The 18,959-nt window shown below is 35.3% G+C and overlaps 1 protein-coding gene and 1 long non-coding RNA gene across 7 annotated transcripts in view; both read right to left on the reverse strand.

Annotated features, from left to right (window-relative positions):
• Positions 1–1,468: 1,468 nt before the first annotated feature.
• LOC107926440 (187-kDa microtubule-associated protein AIR9) overlaps positions 1,469–18,959 on the reverse strand; it is a 28,863-nt gene continuing 11,372 nt past the window's right edge. For 2 of the 6 annotated variants that reach the window (XM_016857292.2, XM_016857298.2), the window contains exons 22-38: positions 18,518–18,636; positions 18,151–18,319; positions 17,948–18,032; positions 17,769–17,842; positions 17,564–17,683; positions 17,264–17,459; positions 17,050–17,174; positions 16,651–16,858; positions 9,074–9,147; positions 8,461–8,599; positions 8,050–8,231; positions 7,263–7,418; positions 6,342–6,473; positions 5,988–6,046; positions 2,347–2,379; positions 2,118–2,249; positions 1,469–1,892 (exon numbers count right to left, since the gene is read on the reverse strand). In XM_016857292.2, the coding sequence (XP_016712781.1) occupies positions 1,716–1,892; positions 2,118–2,249; positions 2,347–2,379; positions 5,988–6,046; positions 6,342–6,473; positions 7,263–7,418; positions 8,050–8,231; positions 8,461–8,599; positions 9,074–9,147; positions 16,651–16,858; positions 17,050–17,174; positions 17,264–17,459; positions 17,564–17,683; positions 17,769–17,842; positions 17,948–18,032; positions 18,151–18,319; positions 18,518–18,636 (2,180 nt within the window). In that variant the 3' untranslated portion in view covers positions 1,469–1,715. The other 4 variants (XM_016857305.2, XM_041110843.1, XM_041110846.1 and 1 more) reach the window with 4 other exon arrangements.
• LOC121227908 (uncharacterized) lies at positions 4,839–5,981 on the reverse strand. Its single transcript, XR_005925442.1, has 2 exons — positions 5,078–5,981; positions 4,839–5,008 (listed from the first exon to the last, which is right to left on the reverse strand). It is a non-coding gene; the product is annotated as an uncharacterized lncRNA (long non-coding RNA).

An 18,959-nucleotide genomic window follows, 5' to 3' on the forward strand; every position in this document is an offset into this window, starting at 1 on the left:
TAAGTTTCAGAAGTGGTTCAGTTACATGAAATTATGAATATAATGAGATATCTCAATCAATAATGTCATAACTAAGGATGATGGAGCTGACAAAAGGAAATTATTGTCAACAACGCTTCTATCATACCTTATGAAATGTATCTCGAACATGAAATTCAAACTCCCAAAAGGTTTAAAACCAAGTGGAGTACATGTAGCATAATAGTGAAAAAATAAAAGTTATAAAATCTAGAATTGACTTGTAAAATAAACTTTCACAAGATACTTGACTTTGATTATGAAAAATGATTAACTTTGTTTGAGTGCAATAATTTGACTCTAAATACAAGTTATTTATTTACATTTAGTACATTTGTATTAAGTTGATATAAATTATTTGATAATATTATAAAAACAAAAAAACAAAAATCCCTAAAGGATTAATGCTTGAAGCATAAAACTTTGAGTTTCTGAGAAAATCATTAAATATGAATATGAGTTTTTTCACGTATTTTTAAATATATTGTTGCTTTAGGTGCATTGAAGGGCATGACCACGGTCTTGCTAGCCAACATACTTGGACAAGCTCGGTATTTCACTCACATAGGGCGCACTCATTTGGCACCACCCTTCCTTGCAACCATTAACGAGAAAACAAGAACACCAGTTAATGCCACAGTCGTCATGACCCTCCTAAACTCCATCGTAGGATTCTTCACAAGTCTTGACGTGCTGGCAAACCTTCTTTCCCTGACAACACTGTTGATTTTCTCACTGGTTGCATTGGCGCTTTTGGTTAGACGTTACTATGTGGGAGGTGAGACAACAAGCTCCAACAGAAACAAGCTGATCCTGTTCTTGATGTTGATGATAGGATCCTCAATTGCTACTGCTGTATATTGGGCGATTGGGAAAAATGGATGGATCGGATATGCAGTGACTGTCCCCATTTGGTTCATAGCTACACTTGGGCTAAATCTGATGGTGAAGGAAGCAAAGAAACCTAAGTTGTGGGGAGTGCCATTAGTGCCTTGGATACCATCAGCTTCTTTTGCCACTAACGTTTTTATCATGGCTTCAGTTGATGGGGCATCATATGTGCGATTTGGAATCTGGTCATTGCTATTGCTGGTCTATTATGTTTTCATTGCACTACATGCTTCATATGATGCAGCTAAGGAGACTACTGATACAACTTCAGCAGCTACTGCTACATGCCTTGAGGATGGAGGAGCATCACAACTCCACTATTGAATCTTTTCTGGAGTAGATTATTATTATATATTGCTCTTATTTATTTTCGTTATTTGTAACTTCAAGGTTTAATTATATTAATGCAACATTATGTTTTTTAATTCGGCTTGTGCAAATTAATTTGTAAAATTAATATTAAAATTTTTAAGATTACCAACTCAAGCATTTCAGGAGGCAAGGCCAAACGTCCAGGCTGGTTTTCTCTACAAAAAGATAAAAAAGGCTGAAGGAAAGATGATCAAATAAGACTGGATAATATATATATATAATGAATTACGCACAAGTGAAACACCTGCAGCTCCCCTAATGCTTTGAAAACCCAACACTGGATAATATATATATATAAATTGCTTACAAGCTAAAACAACGAAGATGGCAATGGCACCAACAAAAAGACCTTTGGGTGAGAAAGCACACAGACCTAAAAAAAGGAAAGTTACAATTGATTGCCTTTTGATGCGTTTATATTTTCTAACCAAATTTTATGTCTCTATCTTAAGGAGAGAATTAAGAGATGTACTATTGAACCGCTGAGCAAGACCACGGATCACAAGAACAATAACATCCCTGATGTATCGCGAATGCACCATGAGGTCTACTTCGTTCTCGCTGTCCAACACAATCCTAAGTCGGCGTTGGTCATTACGGAAAACCTCCACCTGCCACAACTTGGATCCTTTAGATTTAAACAAAAATAAAGAATCGAGTCTTGATGAGCAATCTAGTCATTCATCACTAAAATATTTTCTTAATATGAGAGAAAAGGTCCTTGAAAAGAATTATCAATTCATTTGACCTATAATCTAATGCACCAACTAGAAGACAACAATGTGGATTGCATTGTCTAACGACATGAAATTAGCTCTGTCAAGAAACAAACTTACATGAAAAGGAGGAGCAAAGGTTCCACGTATTTCGGTAGCAGGAAAAGAAGTCTTTGAACCCGGCTTTACAACCTTAACTCGTTTTCTATTAATTTCCAGGATTCTTCTCTCAAGGCACCCTTCTCCTGGGACCTGCAACGTTAATAATGATAAAAGTAGATAATTATGTTTTTCTTTCTGAAATAGAATAACCATATAAAGAACGGAAGGGAGGATATGAAATAAGAACCTTCTTTGGGTTGCGATCCTTGTCACATAATACCTGCTCCAGAGATTGAAGCAGTAAGTCTCAGAAATCAAAAAAGTATAAACAAACTTGGCCACTTCATCTGTCAAAGTATCAAGTTACACAGTCTTATAATTTTTTTTCCTAGGATTAAGACTCAAATATATTTCTACTTAGGATGTCTCCACCATTGCTTTTGAAAACACTTTTTGATATCAAAAGCACTTCTACAACCATAATTATGCAGATAATATTTTTAAAGACAATTACTTTTAGAAAACACTTTTAAACTCGACATTTTTTTATTATTTAAAATCACCCTTTTAAGGCTCATTTATCATCCCTAATTTTTTTCATACTATTTATGTTGGGTATACAATTTTTTCTCTTTGAAATTTATTTGCTTATACATTCAAATTCAAATTAAATTTTACAAAAAATTTATATTAATTGTTTAAGAAAATATTTAAAATTTATATTTCATATATCAATATATTAATAATGAGTTATAATAAATTATTTTTATATTTTTATTGCAATTTAAGTTGATATATTTTATATATCATAATATTAACGAATTTGAGTATCATTTAAATACATATTCTTTTACTTGACAACATAATATCTCAAAATTTCTAATTTAAAAAGCACTTTTTGACAATGATAAACACTTAAATCTTAAACCAAACTTTTCAAAACTACTTTTCCACCACAGTTTTTAAAAACACTTTCCAAAAACAATGCTAAACTAGTCATTTGGCTCATTTATTTGGTTTTAATACTTAAAAGGAACTTCCTAAACTGACATAACATCTATTTGAAAAAAATAAAATAATAGTAACTGTTTGGATCTTCACAAAACTCATAGCAAGGAACGCCCTAACTATGCTTGTGACTTTTTAAGTCAAATGGGTGAAAGGCAGATCAGGTTCCTATATCTTCATACTCAATAGTAATTGTTGAAATTCCTTAAATTAAGCAGATTTTCTACATTAGTGCTAGGAATTTCCTTGTACTATTAGCCAAAATCAAATTATTAATTTTTAGGGATAGGATAATTTCTAGAGATTATTTCATTTTTTATTTTTCCTGTTATTCTTTAAAAGGCGGTATTCAGATTAGAAGTAATAAGAGAGAATCATTCTTCTTCCTAAAACTTGTTCATGGTATCAGAGCATCAAGAATCCATTTGATCCTGCTCTTTCTTCTCTTCTCTTGTTCTGTTTTTCTCTATTAGAAACCCTACTCCCATGGGTGACACCGAAAATTTCTCTGAGACTGAGATCTCACAAATAACTCAAAATCACAGTCAAGGAATCCCACAAGGTGACCTTAACTCTTCTCTTATAATCACAAATCATCGATTAGATGGAAAAAATTTCTTGCAATGGTCACAATCTGTCCTTATGGTTCTTCGTGGCCGAGGAAAAATTAGGTACATTAATGGACAAATTCCTCGACCAGCATCAACAGACTCTGGTTATGCAACTTGGGAGCTTAACAACTCAATGGTTATGGCTTGGCTTATAAATTCGATGGAAGGTCATATAAGCCGAACGTAACTTTTTTTCAAAACTGCCAAAGAAATGTGGGATGCAATCAAGGAGAATTACTCGGATCTTGGAAATACTTCCCAAGTATTCGAGATCAAATTAAAGTTGAAAGATATTCGACAAAGAACACTTGAAGTCACTCAATATTACAACAACCTAAAGATCTTATGGCAGGAGTTAGACATGTATTATGAAGTTGATTGGGGCAAGGGCTTGGAACACACCAAGTTCATGGATCATCTTAACAAAGAACGTCTCTATGAGTTCCTAGCAGGACTAAATCGTGATCTTGATGAGGTCCGAGGACGAATACTAGGTAGAACCACACTGCCAACCATAGGAGAAGATTTGTTGAAGGAAGGAAGAGAAACGGCGTCTTATTATGTTGGGAGACGCAAGAGAATTAAAACCATTGACCGTAGCTGGTCATCATCCTTCCGAGAACTCTGCTCTTATTTCAAGAGGCCCTCAATCTCAGAGGTTCAAAGATGGAATTGATTCTGGTTCAAAAAGGCCATGGCGTAGCCACTGTAATGGGGTTGGGCATACCAAGGAGAAATGCTTCAAACTCCATGGCTATCCTGAAGAAAAAAAACAGAAAGAAAACAAGGCAGCAATGATATCTACTACTGAAGAAGATGCTCAGAATGTTAGGTTAACCAAAACTCAACTTGAGGGTCTTCATAAACTACTCGGGACTCCTACAGCCAGTGGGTCACTAGCTATTCAAGGTACTGCTTTAAATACTACACACGAACCTATCACAACTTCCTGGATACTAGACTCCGGTGCACCCGACCACATGACAGGTAATCTAAGTTTGTTTCACACCTATTTACCTTGTCATGATCACTCTCGGATTCGCATAGCTGATCGATCTTACTCGCCGGTGGCTGGAATGAGGACAGTGAGACTTACTGAAAATTCGTCCCTTGATGTTACTTTCTTCAAAAACGAGCCATATTTTTCAGCCTCTCATCTTCAAGGGGAGATACTTAGTGAAGATGAGACCTTGAGCAATCTTCTCATTATACCTCAAGACTCTATCAGCCCTACCACCACTACAAAACCTGCTGAAAATCCTACAGCCACTGTTATTCCTGTTTTGGAACCTGTCAGCCCTACCACAACTACAAAACCTGCTAAAAATCCTACAGCCACTGTTATTCCTGTTTTGGAACCTGTTTTTCCTATCTCCACTGTTCAGCAACAAGAAACAAGGGTGATTAATCGTACTAATGAAGAAAAACAGCCCACTCATTCTGAAAAACAACAAGGAAAAACTCAGGGACTTCATGTATACTCTCAGAGACATCAGCTGCCTGAGACCGAAACAGCAGTGCCTATGCCATCTTTACCCGAGGACTGTCCTGAGGAAGAAGTTTCACCGCCTTCATCTTCCATCCATCTTCCAATTGCAGTAAGAAAGGGCACTAGGAGCTGCACTCAACATCCCATTTCTCGGTTTGTATCCTATGGAAACTTGTCTAAATCCTACAATGCCTTTGTTTCTAATGTTGACTCTGTAGAAACTCCAAAGAACATAGACAAGACTCCTATGGAACCCAACCTTAAATTAGGAACTGATAAGGATGGAGAAGAAGTAGACAGGGGGAGATATCAATGGAAGAAACATTTGGAAGCTGCCTACAGGATATTGAGACACTTAAAAGGGACTCCTGGTAAGGGGTTGCATTTCAAGAAAAATGTTCGAAGAAATTATGGGCAAGCTGGGTTTGATTCACATCTACACTCCAGCTTGAGGGGGAGTGCTGGAATTCCTTAAATTAAGCAGATTTTCTACATTAGTGCTAGGAATTTCCTTGTACTATTAGCCATAATCAAATTACTAATTTTTAGGGATAGGCTAATTTCTAGAGATTATTTCCTTTTTTATTTTTCCTGCTATTCTTTAAAAGGCTGTATTCAGATTAGAAGTAATAAGAGAGAATCATTCTTCTTCCTAAAACTTGTTCAGTAATAAAAATAGAAAGATGCATCAATACCACAACCTGAGTAGATTAAGGAAGAGAAAAAACTTATAAGGTGAAAAGAAATACCAATCACTTAAAACAAGGAATATAATCTCACCTCAAACTTTACAGATCCAATATCAAGCTTCTGTTTTACTTCTTTATAAACATCATGCTCTGCAATTTAAACAATCACCAAATAAAGAAAAAGGATAGACATAAAATACATGAAAAGTTGAAGAACAGTATGTACAACTGTTCAAAGCACCTTCACCCCACTCAAGTTGGAGCTTTGTTGTGGGACAGACAACATCAACATCTATTTACTAAGAACGGAAATAAGAAAGCCATCTAACACCAGGTGAGCCCATGCTCAGCCAAATAGAATGAGAAGAATTCATTTCCATGTAGAAATGCAATAGAAAACCTCAGAATATTATTGGTTGAAAAAAGAGCAGAAGGTCAGAATTACCGACTGCAATTGGCTCAGTTGATGCAGAAACAGGTTGTCCCTCAATGCCATCCTCCCTGACCGGAGTATAAATAGCAACCAACCTGTACCCCACATCATCAACATTTGCTTCATACATCCTCCCTGTTTCACCTGCAGGATCAGTATATCTTTCAGAACAAATATATAAAGGATTGAAGCCTGGACCCTAAGCTTTAAATCAAGTTAATAAATACGGTTCCTCATAATTTCATAAGAGAAGTTTAATATCTTAAGAATCTTAAAGCATTCAGCACATAGCCCCCCCCCCCCTCTCTATAACTCCCTAGAAGACAGAGCCAAAGCTACCTCTTTGAATCACAATAAGGGTACCCTAAGAGAAATTTAATATCTTAAGAATCTTAAAGCATTCAGCACATAGCCAGGCAGTATACTCGTTTTTTCCCCCTCTTCTATAACTCCCTAGAAGACAAAGCCAAAGCTACCTCTTTGAATCACAATCAGGGTACCCATCGGTCATTGTAACCTGATCAGTCAATCTTTCATAACCAATATGTCAGAAGATTGGAACCTGGACATTATGCTTTAAAGTTTTCAGTTAATAAATCATATTCCTCATAATCTCATAAAATAATTTTGGTATCTCAATAAAGGAATCTTAAAGCTGCAGAGCATTGCAGGCAGTAGATTTATCCTTTATTTCTCAACTCTGCAGCTTTCTACAAAACTAAGTAAGCGGTAACTCTTTGAACTGTGATTCGGGCACTTTAACCTGATCAGTCAATCTTTAGAGCAATATGTAAAAGGAACTAAGAAACTAGATTCTCAACTTTTGACCAGAAACAAGGGAAAAAGTATATAAGTGCATCCAAAGATTGGAATTTCAGTCAAACAGTTATGTCAATATCTAAAATCCTTAGCAGACCCATGGCTTTTGCATACCTGGTATGGAGATAAGATCAGGACTACCAACCATTGATCTAAGCCACTGAATTTTACTTTTTCCTTCTTTTCCTCCAAAATAAGTGCCACGTACAGCATATAAATTGGTATGAAAGCCCCTCCCTTCAATCTCTAGCTTATCAATTCTAGGAATCCCTGAAGAAAAAGAGAATTTCAGTATCAAATTAAGGAGCAGAAGGAAAGAACAAATCAATAAATTCTTAATGTAAAAAGTAACAGCGCTAGTAGTTCTTATATTTGATGCTATTTGATATTAACTTATCCCCGTAACTTCCTCCACCTTCCAATGAGGTAAGCACCCATTTTACACCTCAAAGTTTTGCAACATGAGTTTATCCAAACTAAAAACTGGAAGCCATATTTAACTTTACAGGAATCACGAACATCAACTTTTAGTTGTGGTGAGCAGCTCACATAGAAGTAATTACTCTCACACCCACAACAGAAATCTTTCTAATGACCATCTCATTCCAAACATGAAGTTAGACAACGAGTGAAAGAGCTTTAACCATACTAAATTTTTAAAGAGAAATTTTCCTTAGGAGAGAATAAAGTGAAGAATGTGATATGCAAATAACTTTTAGTTGTGGTGAGCAGCTCACATAGAAGTAATTACTCTGACACCCACAGCAGAAATCTTTCTACTGACCATCTCATTCCAAACATGAAGTTAGACAATGAGTGAAAGGGCTTTAACCATACTAAATTTTTAAAGAGAAATTTTCCTTAGGAGAGAATAAAGTGAAGAATGTGATATGCAAATAACCTGGCAATACAGGAGCAGTCTCAGCATAAACTGGCTCACTTGACCTTCCAAACACATCCGTCACAATACATTCACATTTTAGGCATCTACCAATGTCCTCGAAGCAAACTTTAAAAGAGCAGGAGCGTTGTGATGGTAAGGGCTCAAAGGATTTTCTATCTTCTGTTTCTGATGAAAAAAACCTGCAGAATACATTATGTTACACTAAAACAAATGAATAGCAATTGCAGAAATGAGAAAAACAAGAATTTATTTTTACGGCCTTTTCTTGTTCAATTCTTTTTAATTCTATAAAACTGATTCCCTTCATAATTCAGCTTCATGTTACAAAAGTTCCATAACAAAGATAGGATTAGGAACTTTAGTGATTGATTTAGAATCTCAACAAGATTATGTATGATGTGGAAATACCATTGGTAGCACACATCTTTTTTGTACTTGCTCCAAACGCATTGTTGGATTTCACTTTTTGAAATCACTTCAACTGCAGTTAGTACATCACCTTCTATTGCCTTCCCAGTAAGAGCAAGCATCTCTACCATTGGAAGCTCTAAAGGGCAAGAAATTTTGAAATTCAAATCAAAATAATGCTATTGAAATTGCAAAATAAATAAATAACAAATATTTGGTACTTAATATCGATTAGGATATTCAAGTGCTAGGAGGAGGGATGGAAGATTGGATAAAAATTCTATGCTCTCTAGTAGTACTCCCCTTTCATATACCAAAACAGTGCTAACATCCATTGGTTGCTGGTACGAAGTATAACTCAGTAAACAGGCTTGAAATCATAACTTGCATAATCGAAGCTGAAACATACAAGACAATAACAGCAGCAGAACTAGACCAGATGGGACAGAAGATACAGGTAGAAGAAATTTTCACAACAAACAAATAATGAAATTCTAAAAGTCTTCCCAATGAGATGGGAATTCCACATTCCAAATATTCATTGCCTTTGAAGAAATATTTGATTCAAATAATGCTTCCCTGCCCAAGAGACAAAGGCAAATACTTTGCTTACCAGGGAAAACAATTTCAGTTGGTTCAGACAGCTTAAGTTCTCCAACAACTGAATCTGATCGAAGTGGTGTGTACCTGAGAGAAGCATTTATCAGCTTAAAATGACAAGTACAGCTACAATTTAAGCAGTAAGATTGTTGGAGACTGTTGTAAATAAGATATTAGGATAAATCCTACAGATTAGATACTATTATGTACAAATTTTTAGGGATTTTATTTACTTCGATTTCTTTCCTTAAGTTGATTCTTTAACTTGCATAAATAGGACACCTATTATGTGAATAAACACAAGTTTTCTCTTCTCATAACTTTCTTCTTTCTACTTGGTTTCTACTTCTGTTACATGGTATCAAAGCACAATTTAACTGGAGCCGATTATCTAGATCGGAGCAAGATGGCTTGGATTTATTTATGAAGCATCGATAAAGAGGATCGCTTAACCGAAAAACAATCCTACCAATGATACCAAACAAGTGGCTAAGGGAAAATGCTCAATTATTTTTACGATTTCATAATGCTATTGAACTGATTTCTCTGATTAATCACTATAAATTTTTTAAGGAGCCAAAGGATTACTTGGATTTTTTGTATTTTGGGAAATAGAATATCTCTTATGAACGAGTTATGTCAAGCGTTCTACCGCTAGAGAAACAAGATAGTCTCTCGAAGCCTATTTTACGGAGTTTAAAAACGTGTATGATAGTCTCTCGAAGCCTATTTTACGGAGTTTAAAAAGGTGTATGAAGAGATTAAAGTTTTGTTGCTGTTTAGCCTAGATGTGAAAGTTCAACAAACTTGATGGAAAGTGTATATTTTCTTATTTGAAGCTCCAAAGGAAATTGAACCATCTTACAGAACTCGTTTGAGCATTACATACTCTAGTGGTATTGTGAGTCAGTTCATGTCTTCTCCAATAGTCAAACATTGGGTGACCTTCGAACAAATTCTTTGTTATTTAAAGGGAAGTCCAAGACAAGGTTTATTATATGAAAATCATGTAAACACTAATATTGAGTGCTTCTCGTATACAAATTGGGCAGAATCAGAATAAAAAATAGGATTCTAAAACAGGATATTGTGTGTTTGTTGGAGGAAACTTAATTTATTGGAAAAACAAGAAATAGAAAGTAGCATATCGGTGTAGAATCAAAATTCAAAGCTATGGCAAAATTTGTGTGTGAGATTGCATGGGTGTATCAATTGTGAATTTGGATTAAAAATTGTATTGCCAACAAAGTAGTGATGTGACAATCAAGATGCTATATATATATATATACACTCTAATCTAATATATCACGAGCGAACTAAGCATATTGAAGTTGAATGACACTTTTCAAGAAAAGATTCAAGAAAAGTTTATCTCTACAGGTTATGTTAAAGCTAGAGATCAACCAAGAGATGATACAATCCCAACTTATATATCTTGTCACTGGACAATTCACAAGCAAACTATATGTCTCAACAAGGTTGTTTCCTTGATTTTTACTTCTTCCCCGCAAATGTCTGAAGAAATTGACGAAAAAAATAAAAATTTGAAGGTTTTGAAATAATTTTCTTGTGTATTAACTCAAGTATTTACATGGGTATATATACACAATTATGTTGAACTACTTAAGAAATACAATCTCCACAATAAATAGAATAAATAAAATCCCAAGAAATTAGATCAACGTTGATTGACAAGACTATCAATAGTCAATGGTTAACACTCCCCCTTAAGTTGGTGCGTAGATATCACACATGCCCAACTTGTAGATCAAATTGTGAAAAGTTCTGTTGTTGAGTCCTTTGGTAAAGATATTGGCTAATTGCTGATCAGATGCCACATGAACTAAGTTCAGAATACTAGTAGTCAACTTCTTTTTAATGAAGTGTCTATCAATCTCAATATGCTTTGTTCAATCATGTTGGACTAGATTTTAAGCAATAATTACGGCAGTTTTGTTGTCACAATTCAAGGACAATTTTTTCCCTTCTAACAACCTTAATTCCTCTATCAATTTCTTCAACAACAAAAGCTCACAAACTCCCTGAGCCATTGCTCTATATTCTACCTCAGCACTCATACGAGCAACTATACTCAATTTACTTCTCCACGTGACACAATTACCTCCCACAAGTGTGCAATATCTGAATGTTGATCTTCGACCATCTAGTGACCCAGCCCAATTTGCATCCATAAAAGCTTCTACTTGAAGATGACCAAGTTTAGAGAAAAAAAGACAACTTGCATGAGGTTCTCAAGGATCATGCATAAACTAGCTTACCAGACTAACGAAATATGTTATGTCTAGTCTAGTGTGTGAGAGATAAATTAATCTCCCCACTAATCTCTAATATCTTTCCATGTCCTTAGATTTTCTAACTCTCGCTTTCAACTTGTGATTGTTCTCTACAAGTCATTATGCTGGTTTACACCCCATCACTCTTGGTTTTGTCAAGAGATCTAGACTGCATTTCCTTTAAGAGATGAAGATTCCATCCCTAATCTAGCAACCTCAATTCCTAAGAAATGCAATTTTCCCAAATCCTTAAATCTCAATTTCCTGAGCCAACTACCCTTTTAGCCATGTCATCCCTTCTTTGTCATCCCCTATCATTGGTTTACTAAATCTATCAAACCATCCTCTAGTGTCATGAGCCGCACAAAGACCCGCAACCAAGGCACACTCTGATATTCCCTCTTGTTCATTAGGGATCATTCAACCTGACAGGATTGACCCATTGCTTAGAAAAGACGCAAGGTCCTATTTGGATTCTAATTAAATTGTAAACATTGTATTTTACCAGGGTAATTATTGTAAATGCTAAAAGATAAACATGTATAGAATTTGAATCCATTAAAAATCTCTTATTGTAAAGGGAACTAATCTTAATCATTAATGTAATTTGATTTGTATCATTGAATCTGAAATAGCTTAGCTATAAATAGAGCTCTCTCTCCCTTCATTTATATTTATCCCATTCTTGAGTTAAAAATATATATTGAAGGCATTTACTCAAACACTTAGTGTGAGATTTTTCCTTTGGCTTTTTGTTTCTAATTGCTCTTTCGCATAAGTTTGCTTCCGCTTTGCTTCGGTGCCTTAGAGAATTTTTGTAAGAATTCTCATTTTTTGAGAATAAGCTGACTTAAACAGGATTTGAACCCAAGAAATCGCCTAAAGTCGAAAAGTTTGCCAGACTAAAGTTCTAACACCATAACACTAGAAAATTATTTCAAATCGTACAAAGATTTCTTCAATCTACAAACTTACCCTTGGGTGTTTACATTACCAAAACCAGGAGGAATCTTCGTATAAACCTCATCTTCCAAATCTCTATGCAAGAACACATTCTTTATATCAAATTGCTGCAAGTCTAAATCAAGGTTTGTCACACACAATAGCAGGATTCGAATAGTATTCATATTGGCATCAAGGGCAAGTGTCTTTTGACAGTTCACTCCATAAAGTCTGAGTGAAACCCTTAGTTATCAGTCTTACTTCAAACCTCTAAACCAATCCATCTGCCTTTGTTTTATTGTGAACACCCACTTGCATCCAACTAGTTTCTTTAATTGCGGAAGAGCAACAATTCCGAAGTCTCATTCTTTGCTAGAGCATTCATCTCTTCAATTATGTCACCCTTCCACCTTGGATCATTAAAAGCTTCCCGCCAATCCTATGGAATACACACAAAAGACATGGACAACGCAAGAGCTTTATAGAAATGAAACAATGACTCAAGAAATAAAGTTAGATTAGGATGTTTGGTATAGTAACTGACACCTTTCCTTTGAGCTATAGGCAAATCTAAATCATTAGGAGAACTAGGAATTATATATGATTTACCGAGAGAGGTAGATTCTTGGCATTGAGTAAGGTGCATGATGGTTTCTACCTTATTTCTTCGTGAGCCTTCAAATTCGACTCATTCAAGCGTTCCATAATCTCCCCCGAACAGGTTTTTCACTTGGAATAAAATCACCTAAAGCAACAATACTAGGCATAGTTGTAAACTCTTCTGTACCATGCTCCCCCTAAAAAGGTCACTCCTTGATGCTGAAGTAGGATTCATCTTCGCAAAATGTAACATCCATACTGACTATCTTTTAATCGGAGGATGATAAAATTTGTAGCCCTTTTGTGTAAGTATGCAACAAATACACACTTAAGGGCACGAGGATCTAATTTTCCAACATTTCGAGACTCAACAAAACAAAAACACCCAAACACCTTTAGAGGAATTGTGTAATCAAATATGCAACTACAAGAACATTTCCCTAGTAAGGCTTTGGGAGTCATTGTGACCATTAAGGACCGAGCTACTTCTAACAAGTGTCTATTCTTCCTTTCTACCACCCTATTTTGTGCACTAGTTATTGGACAAGTTGTTTGATGGATGATCCCATAAGACTGTAGTAAGAAACAAAGTTGAATTCCGTGCCATTATCAGTTCTCAAAAATTTCCCTTTCGTATCAAAATTAGTACTAATCATCTTGTGAAAAGATTGGAAACAAGAGAAAACATTACTTTTTGATTTAATTAAGTAATCTCATGTCATCCTAGTGCAACAATCAATAAAAGTGACAAACCAACGACTTTCATTTAATGAGCCAATTTTACTAGGTCCCTAAACATCAGAATGAATAGTCATAAAAGGAACACTACTATTATTTCGCAAAGAATAAGAATTTCAGGTATGTTTGGCACATTCAAATGCATCACAAACCAATGAACCAAACTGTATCTTTGAAAACAAGCTTGGATATAACTTTTCTAAAACATAAAAAGATGGATGCCTTAACCATCTATGCCATTATATTATTTCCCTTTTAACATCCTTATTTCCACCAAAAGGAGTTTTAACACTGATCCAAATCTAAATTCTCCTCCAACATGTAAAAGTCATCATGCATTTTACCACTGTCAATCCTCTTCCCCGTTTAAAGATTCTAAAAGACAACAATTAGGGAAAACCTCGTGTTTACAATTTATGGCTTTAGTGATGACACTAACTAATAGGATGTTGACAGGAAATCTAAGGACATGAAGCACAAAAGATAGTGAAATATTGGGAATACAATTGACAAAACTTGATCCGGTTTTTAGAGGATATTGAAATATAAGGACACTATCTTTGGTTGGACAAGGAGAATAGTTAAAAAGGTTTTTAAAGGATCTCATCATGTGTCTATTCGCTCCAGAATCAATAATCTATGACTTAGTATTAATGTAGGCATTAAGGGCTTTACCTGATATCACAAGATGAGACATTGCATTAGAGGAGCCAGGTTAAGACAGAAGACACTTTAGATGTTGAATTTCATCTATAGAAAATGTCTTGGTGGTAGTTGTCTCTTTGGATGATTGTGGTTTCAGAAAGATTGGCTTAACCACAAGTTGAAGTGGTTCGTTTTCCTCTCCTTCCTCTATGGGTCAACCATGTAGTTTCCAACAAGTTTCCTTGGTGTGTCTCGATTTACCACAATACTCACAATGCAGATGATCTTTATCTGAATCCTTGGCCTTAGGATGCTTTCGTGAACCTCTAGCAACCACTCCAACATTTTCAATAGGTGTTGTAGAGCATAGCACTCCCAACTCTCTTCTTGTTGCACATGAGCAATGGTTCTCCAAGTGAGGGAAATGGTATCTTACCCAATACTTGAACTCGTATTTGACCATAATCATTATTTAACCCAATGAGGAAATCATAAACCCACCCCTTGGCAATCATCTTTTTGAATTTGACTACATGTCCAATACAATCTGCCTAAAGATCTTGTTAGTAATCCAATTCCTGCCATAATCCACTTAAGTTTTGAAAAATATTGAGATTGTCATCTCACTTTGTTTGATGTCATGGACTTTATTTCGAATTTCAAAGACTTGAGCATCATTCCCAACCTTCAAGTATGTAAGAGTTGCTACCTCCCATATCTTAGTGGTGGTATCGAGCAATAGATAGGTTTTCGAGATATGAGGCTCCAGCATTGATAAGCCAAGAACAAACAAGAGAATTTTTTGGAGTCCCACTTAACAAAGGTAGAATCTTTTTCAACGGGTTTCTTGGTAGCTCCAATAATATATCCCTACAAGCATCTAGCTTTGATGAATGCCAAAAATGAACATGACCATGCGAGATTACTTTTTTCATCCAACTTTACGAGGCTAATTAGTAAAGAGGGATTATCCGTCTAAATGCTAAAACTTCAAAACCTAGCTTCCCAAAAAACTAGTCCCAACAACCAAAAAACAATAGAGGAAGGCCGGAACAATGCCTAAGAGCCCAGCAAAACTGACCGGAGCAATGACGACCTTAAGAGGTGTGTGTCACACGCCAGCGTGTGGATGAATACGCAAAAGCTAACGGTGGTGAGTGAGACCCACGCGCAAAGAGTTGGCCTACCAAAATCAAGGGTTTTGCCGACAATGAGGTTTCGATTCTTCCTAGGGACAATGAGAAAAAAAGAGAAGCATAGGGTGGAAAGTACCAAATTTGGGTTTCTAGGGTTTTGAAAAAAAAAGAAAAAAAATTGAGTTTCAAATCTGTAATTCTAGCTCTGATACCATAAAAAATTGACGAAAAATAACAAATTGAGGGTTTTGGAATAATTTTCTTATGTATTAACTAAAGTATTTACATGGGTATATATACAAGTATGTTGAACTACTTAAAGAAATACAATCTTCACAATAAATAGAATAAATTCCAATAATTTAGCCCAAGAATTCATATCAGCCTTGATTGACAAGGTTGTCAATAGTCAATGGTCAACAATGTCCTATGATGAACAAATGAAACTCATCGATAGGAATTCCAAACCTTAAACTCGTTAAGAAAGAGTCTTAAAGCTCTAAATATTGGAATAAATTCTAGCTTCTTTTTTTTTTATTTTTTGCTCCCAATCAACCTATTAAATAGACATTATATAAGTTTACTGAGTTGAATAAAATACTTATAAGCTAAGGAAATTAAAAAAAGAATCATCAAAAAAACTCTTAAACCCTAATACAACCCAATACCATAAAGATACTTTTAATTAAAGAAATCTCGTACAAATATAAAACTCAAATAAAATCTCCTAATACTTCTAATAAAATAATAACAAGAGATACCTTCACAAAAGCTTTGAATGGAGCTCAGGTTGATTGTATTTATAATAGGCTAAGCATGATTAATATCTATGCTCCAACTTGAGGGGGAGTGCTGTAAATAAGATATTAGTTAAGCTAAATCTTAGAGGTATTTTTTATATATTATGATGTGGAGATTTTTAGGGATTTTGCTTATTTTGATTTCTTTCCTTAAATTGACTCTTGTAACTTGTATAAATAAGATACCCTATTATGTGAATAAACAAAAGTTTTTTTTTTCTTATCATAATATTTATTTTGCTTTCTTCTCGATTTCTACGTCCGTTACAAAGATCAAAATTTTTAGGGTTAAATAGCAAAAAAAAAAGGAAATAACTTTTAAGCTAAATATGGCACGAGTTATTAAGTAAAACTATTTGGTGGTGACAACGTAACTAATATTTTTTTCAAAGAATATCCAACCTCCAAGTAACATGAGTATGATGCAATGCTTACCCAAACAACAGACGACTGTTGTAATCTGCATCAGTGACCTCATAAGTTTTATGGTTAGCCCCATTGATGAGAATGATTGTTCCATCACTTGTCTCTCTATACCAACTAAACAGACTTGATCCCTCGTAGCCACCAGAATATTCACCCTCCCCAGAATATATTCCTGAAGTCAGCTGCTTTACATGAACACTGGAAACTGCTGGAGGTGCTGCAATACCCAAAACCATTTGAGCTCAACAAAAAGTTTAGAACCATGAACATGAATCATCATGGATACTTGGGGTCGGGTCGGGTGGGGTGAGACCGGGAGGAGGGGGAGTAAAGACTAAGGTTGGCAAGTGAATATTATTCAGTATGGACAAAAATTATATATGTAACCAAAATGAATTACAGATATACCTGGGATAACTTCTGAGCTAGAAATTGCAACTAATGGCTTTCCAGATTGACCATCGACACGAGTGGGTAGCCATTGTAGTACTAAATAAGCACCCACATCTTCCAGTGATGGAGTATATGTGCTGCTAAAGTAGAAGGTATTAATAAATGTCCATTTTGCATGTGCAAAAGGAATTAGAAATCATGTACCCTATCACATCAAACTTAAACTTACAATGTCTGACCACACATAACAACATCTTCAGAAGAACTAGATATATCTATCAAATCCAACCCATTTGGCTTGGTCTTTGTTCTATGCCAAGTATACTTTCCAACACCTTCCTGTCCACCAAAATATGTTTTTTGTGGGACAATCTCCTGGTTCTGATGGCAATCAGGAATGACTAGGGCCAAACCTACTGGATCCGCTGATACAAGAAAATTTGGGCATGATAAGAGGAATAAGCATGGTACCAATGTGTCCAAATTTAGAAATTAACAAACAAAACTAAAAATGAGCAATACAACTCACCGGGAGAAATCTCATCAGATATTATGCTCCTAGGAGTCCCTTTGATTCCATCTTTGCGTATGGGAGTGTAAACAAGTTCAATACTTCTTCCCACATCATCAAGAGTTAAATCAAGAAACTCTGGAAAGATATGCAAGAATTTCAGCCTTGCATCTCCAAATGGTTATCTAGAAATTTTCAATTAACATTCAAAAACAAAACTCACCATCACTACTTAGTTTCTCCTTGATCCCATTGGCTTTCAGTCTAAACCATTCATGTAAACAATCTCCCCTCTCCCTGAATCAAGAACAAGAATTTTAATTCAACAAGGTCTGTGTACTACAAGTCAGACATAAATTAGCTCTCTCATCAAAGACGAAGGCATTTCACCAAGAGTCTCACCCTCCAATATATGAAGCAATGAAGCTCAAACGTTGTCCCTCCGTGATTGATCCAAGAAACTCCAGAGACTGACAAGTAGGGGGACCTGCATTTCAATTTTAATTTCCAAATTATACCTATTCAATTATTAATGATCAAAACTTGGTATAGGTAAAATAAAAAGTAAAAACTAAAAGAGAAGTCTTAGAAAGCTAACTCTATACCAGCTACTATAGGTCCAATTTGTTCAGAAAGAACAATGGGACCACGAGCCCAGTCATTTCTCACAGGCTCACATGAGACTGAAATAAAGAAACCAATATCATCAACGGTCGGCATATATGATGAGCTACTAGCACCCCTAATCTCACATTGCGAACCATCTGAACTAGTCTGCAGATATACATATTTTATTAATAAGTTACAGAAAACAAAATTCTATAATGCAACATCAAAGAAGTTTTCAAATAAATTTCCATGTATGTCAACTTTGAATACTAATTATGAACTTCATCTATAATAGCAATGTTTCATGAATACTGCATACAATTAAGAAGATAGTAGTTTACAGAAAGACAGTCAGATAATTACCTGGAACCAACGAAAAACGGAATCACCCTCTTCACCACCCCAGTAGTTTTTCTCAACACTCAAAATAGTTCCTTCAACAGCATCTCCAACTATCTGAAGAGCAAGCAATCTCGGGCTTCCTGGTCATCAAGAAGCACAACACAAGAGTGAAACCCAATCACTCCAAATTTAGCAACCAAGAATGCACCAAAGTCTCCTTTAGAAGAAGAACAAGACAAATAAAGGGCTTAGATGCCAGGAAAATAAAAATCCCTCCATTATTAAATTGCAAACAGAAAGTTACAAAAGGATATTAGACATAAAAAAACTGTAGACTCAGTGCAATCTATATTAGACATGTCACAATGCAGATATCAAATATGCATTTTCCATGCTTGCCGCCAAAAGATTATTCCAAGGAAAGCATATTTGATCATAACAGAACCACATGTTGTATAATACA

This window comes from Gossypium hirsutum, chromosome A01 (assembly GCF_007990345.1).
Source record: "Gossypium hirsutum isolate 1008001.06 chromosome A01, Gossypium_hirsutum_v2.1, whole genome shotgun sequence".
Lineage (NCBI taxonomy): Eukaryota > Viridiplantae > Streptophyta > Magnoliopsida > Malvales > Malvaceae > Gossypium > Gossypium hirsutum.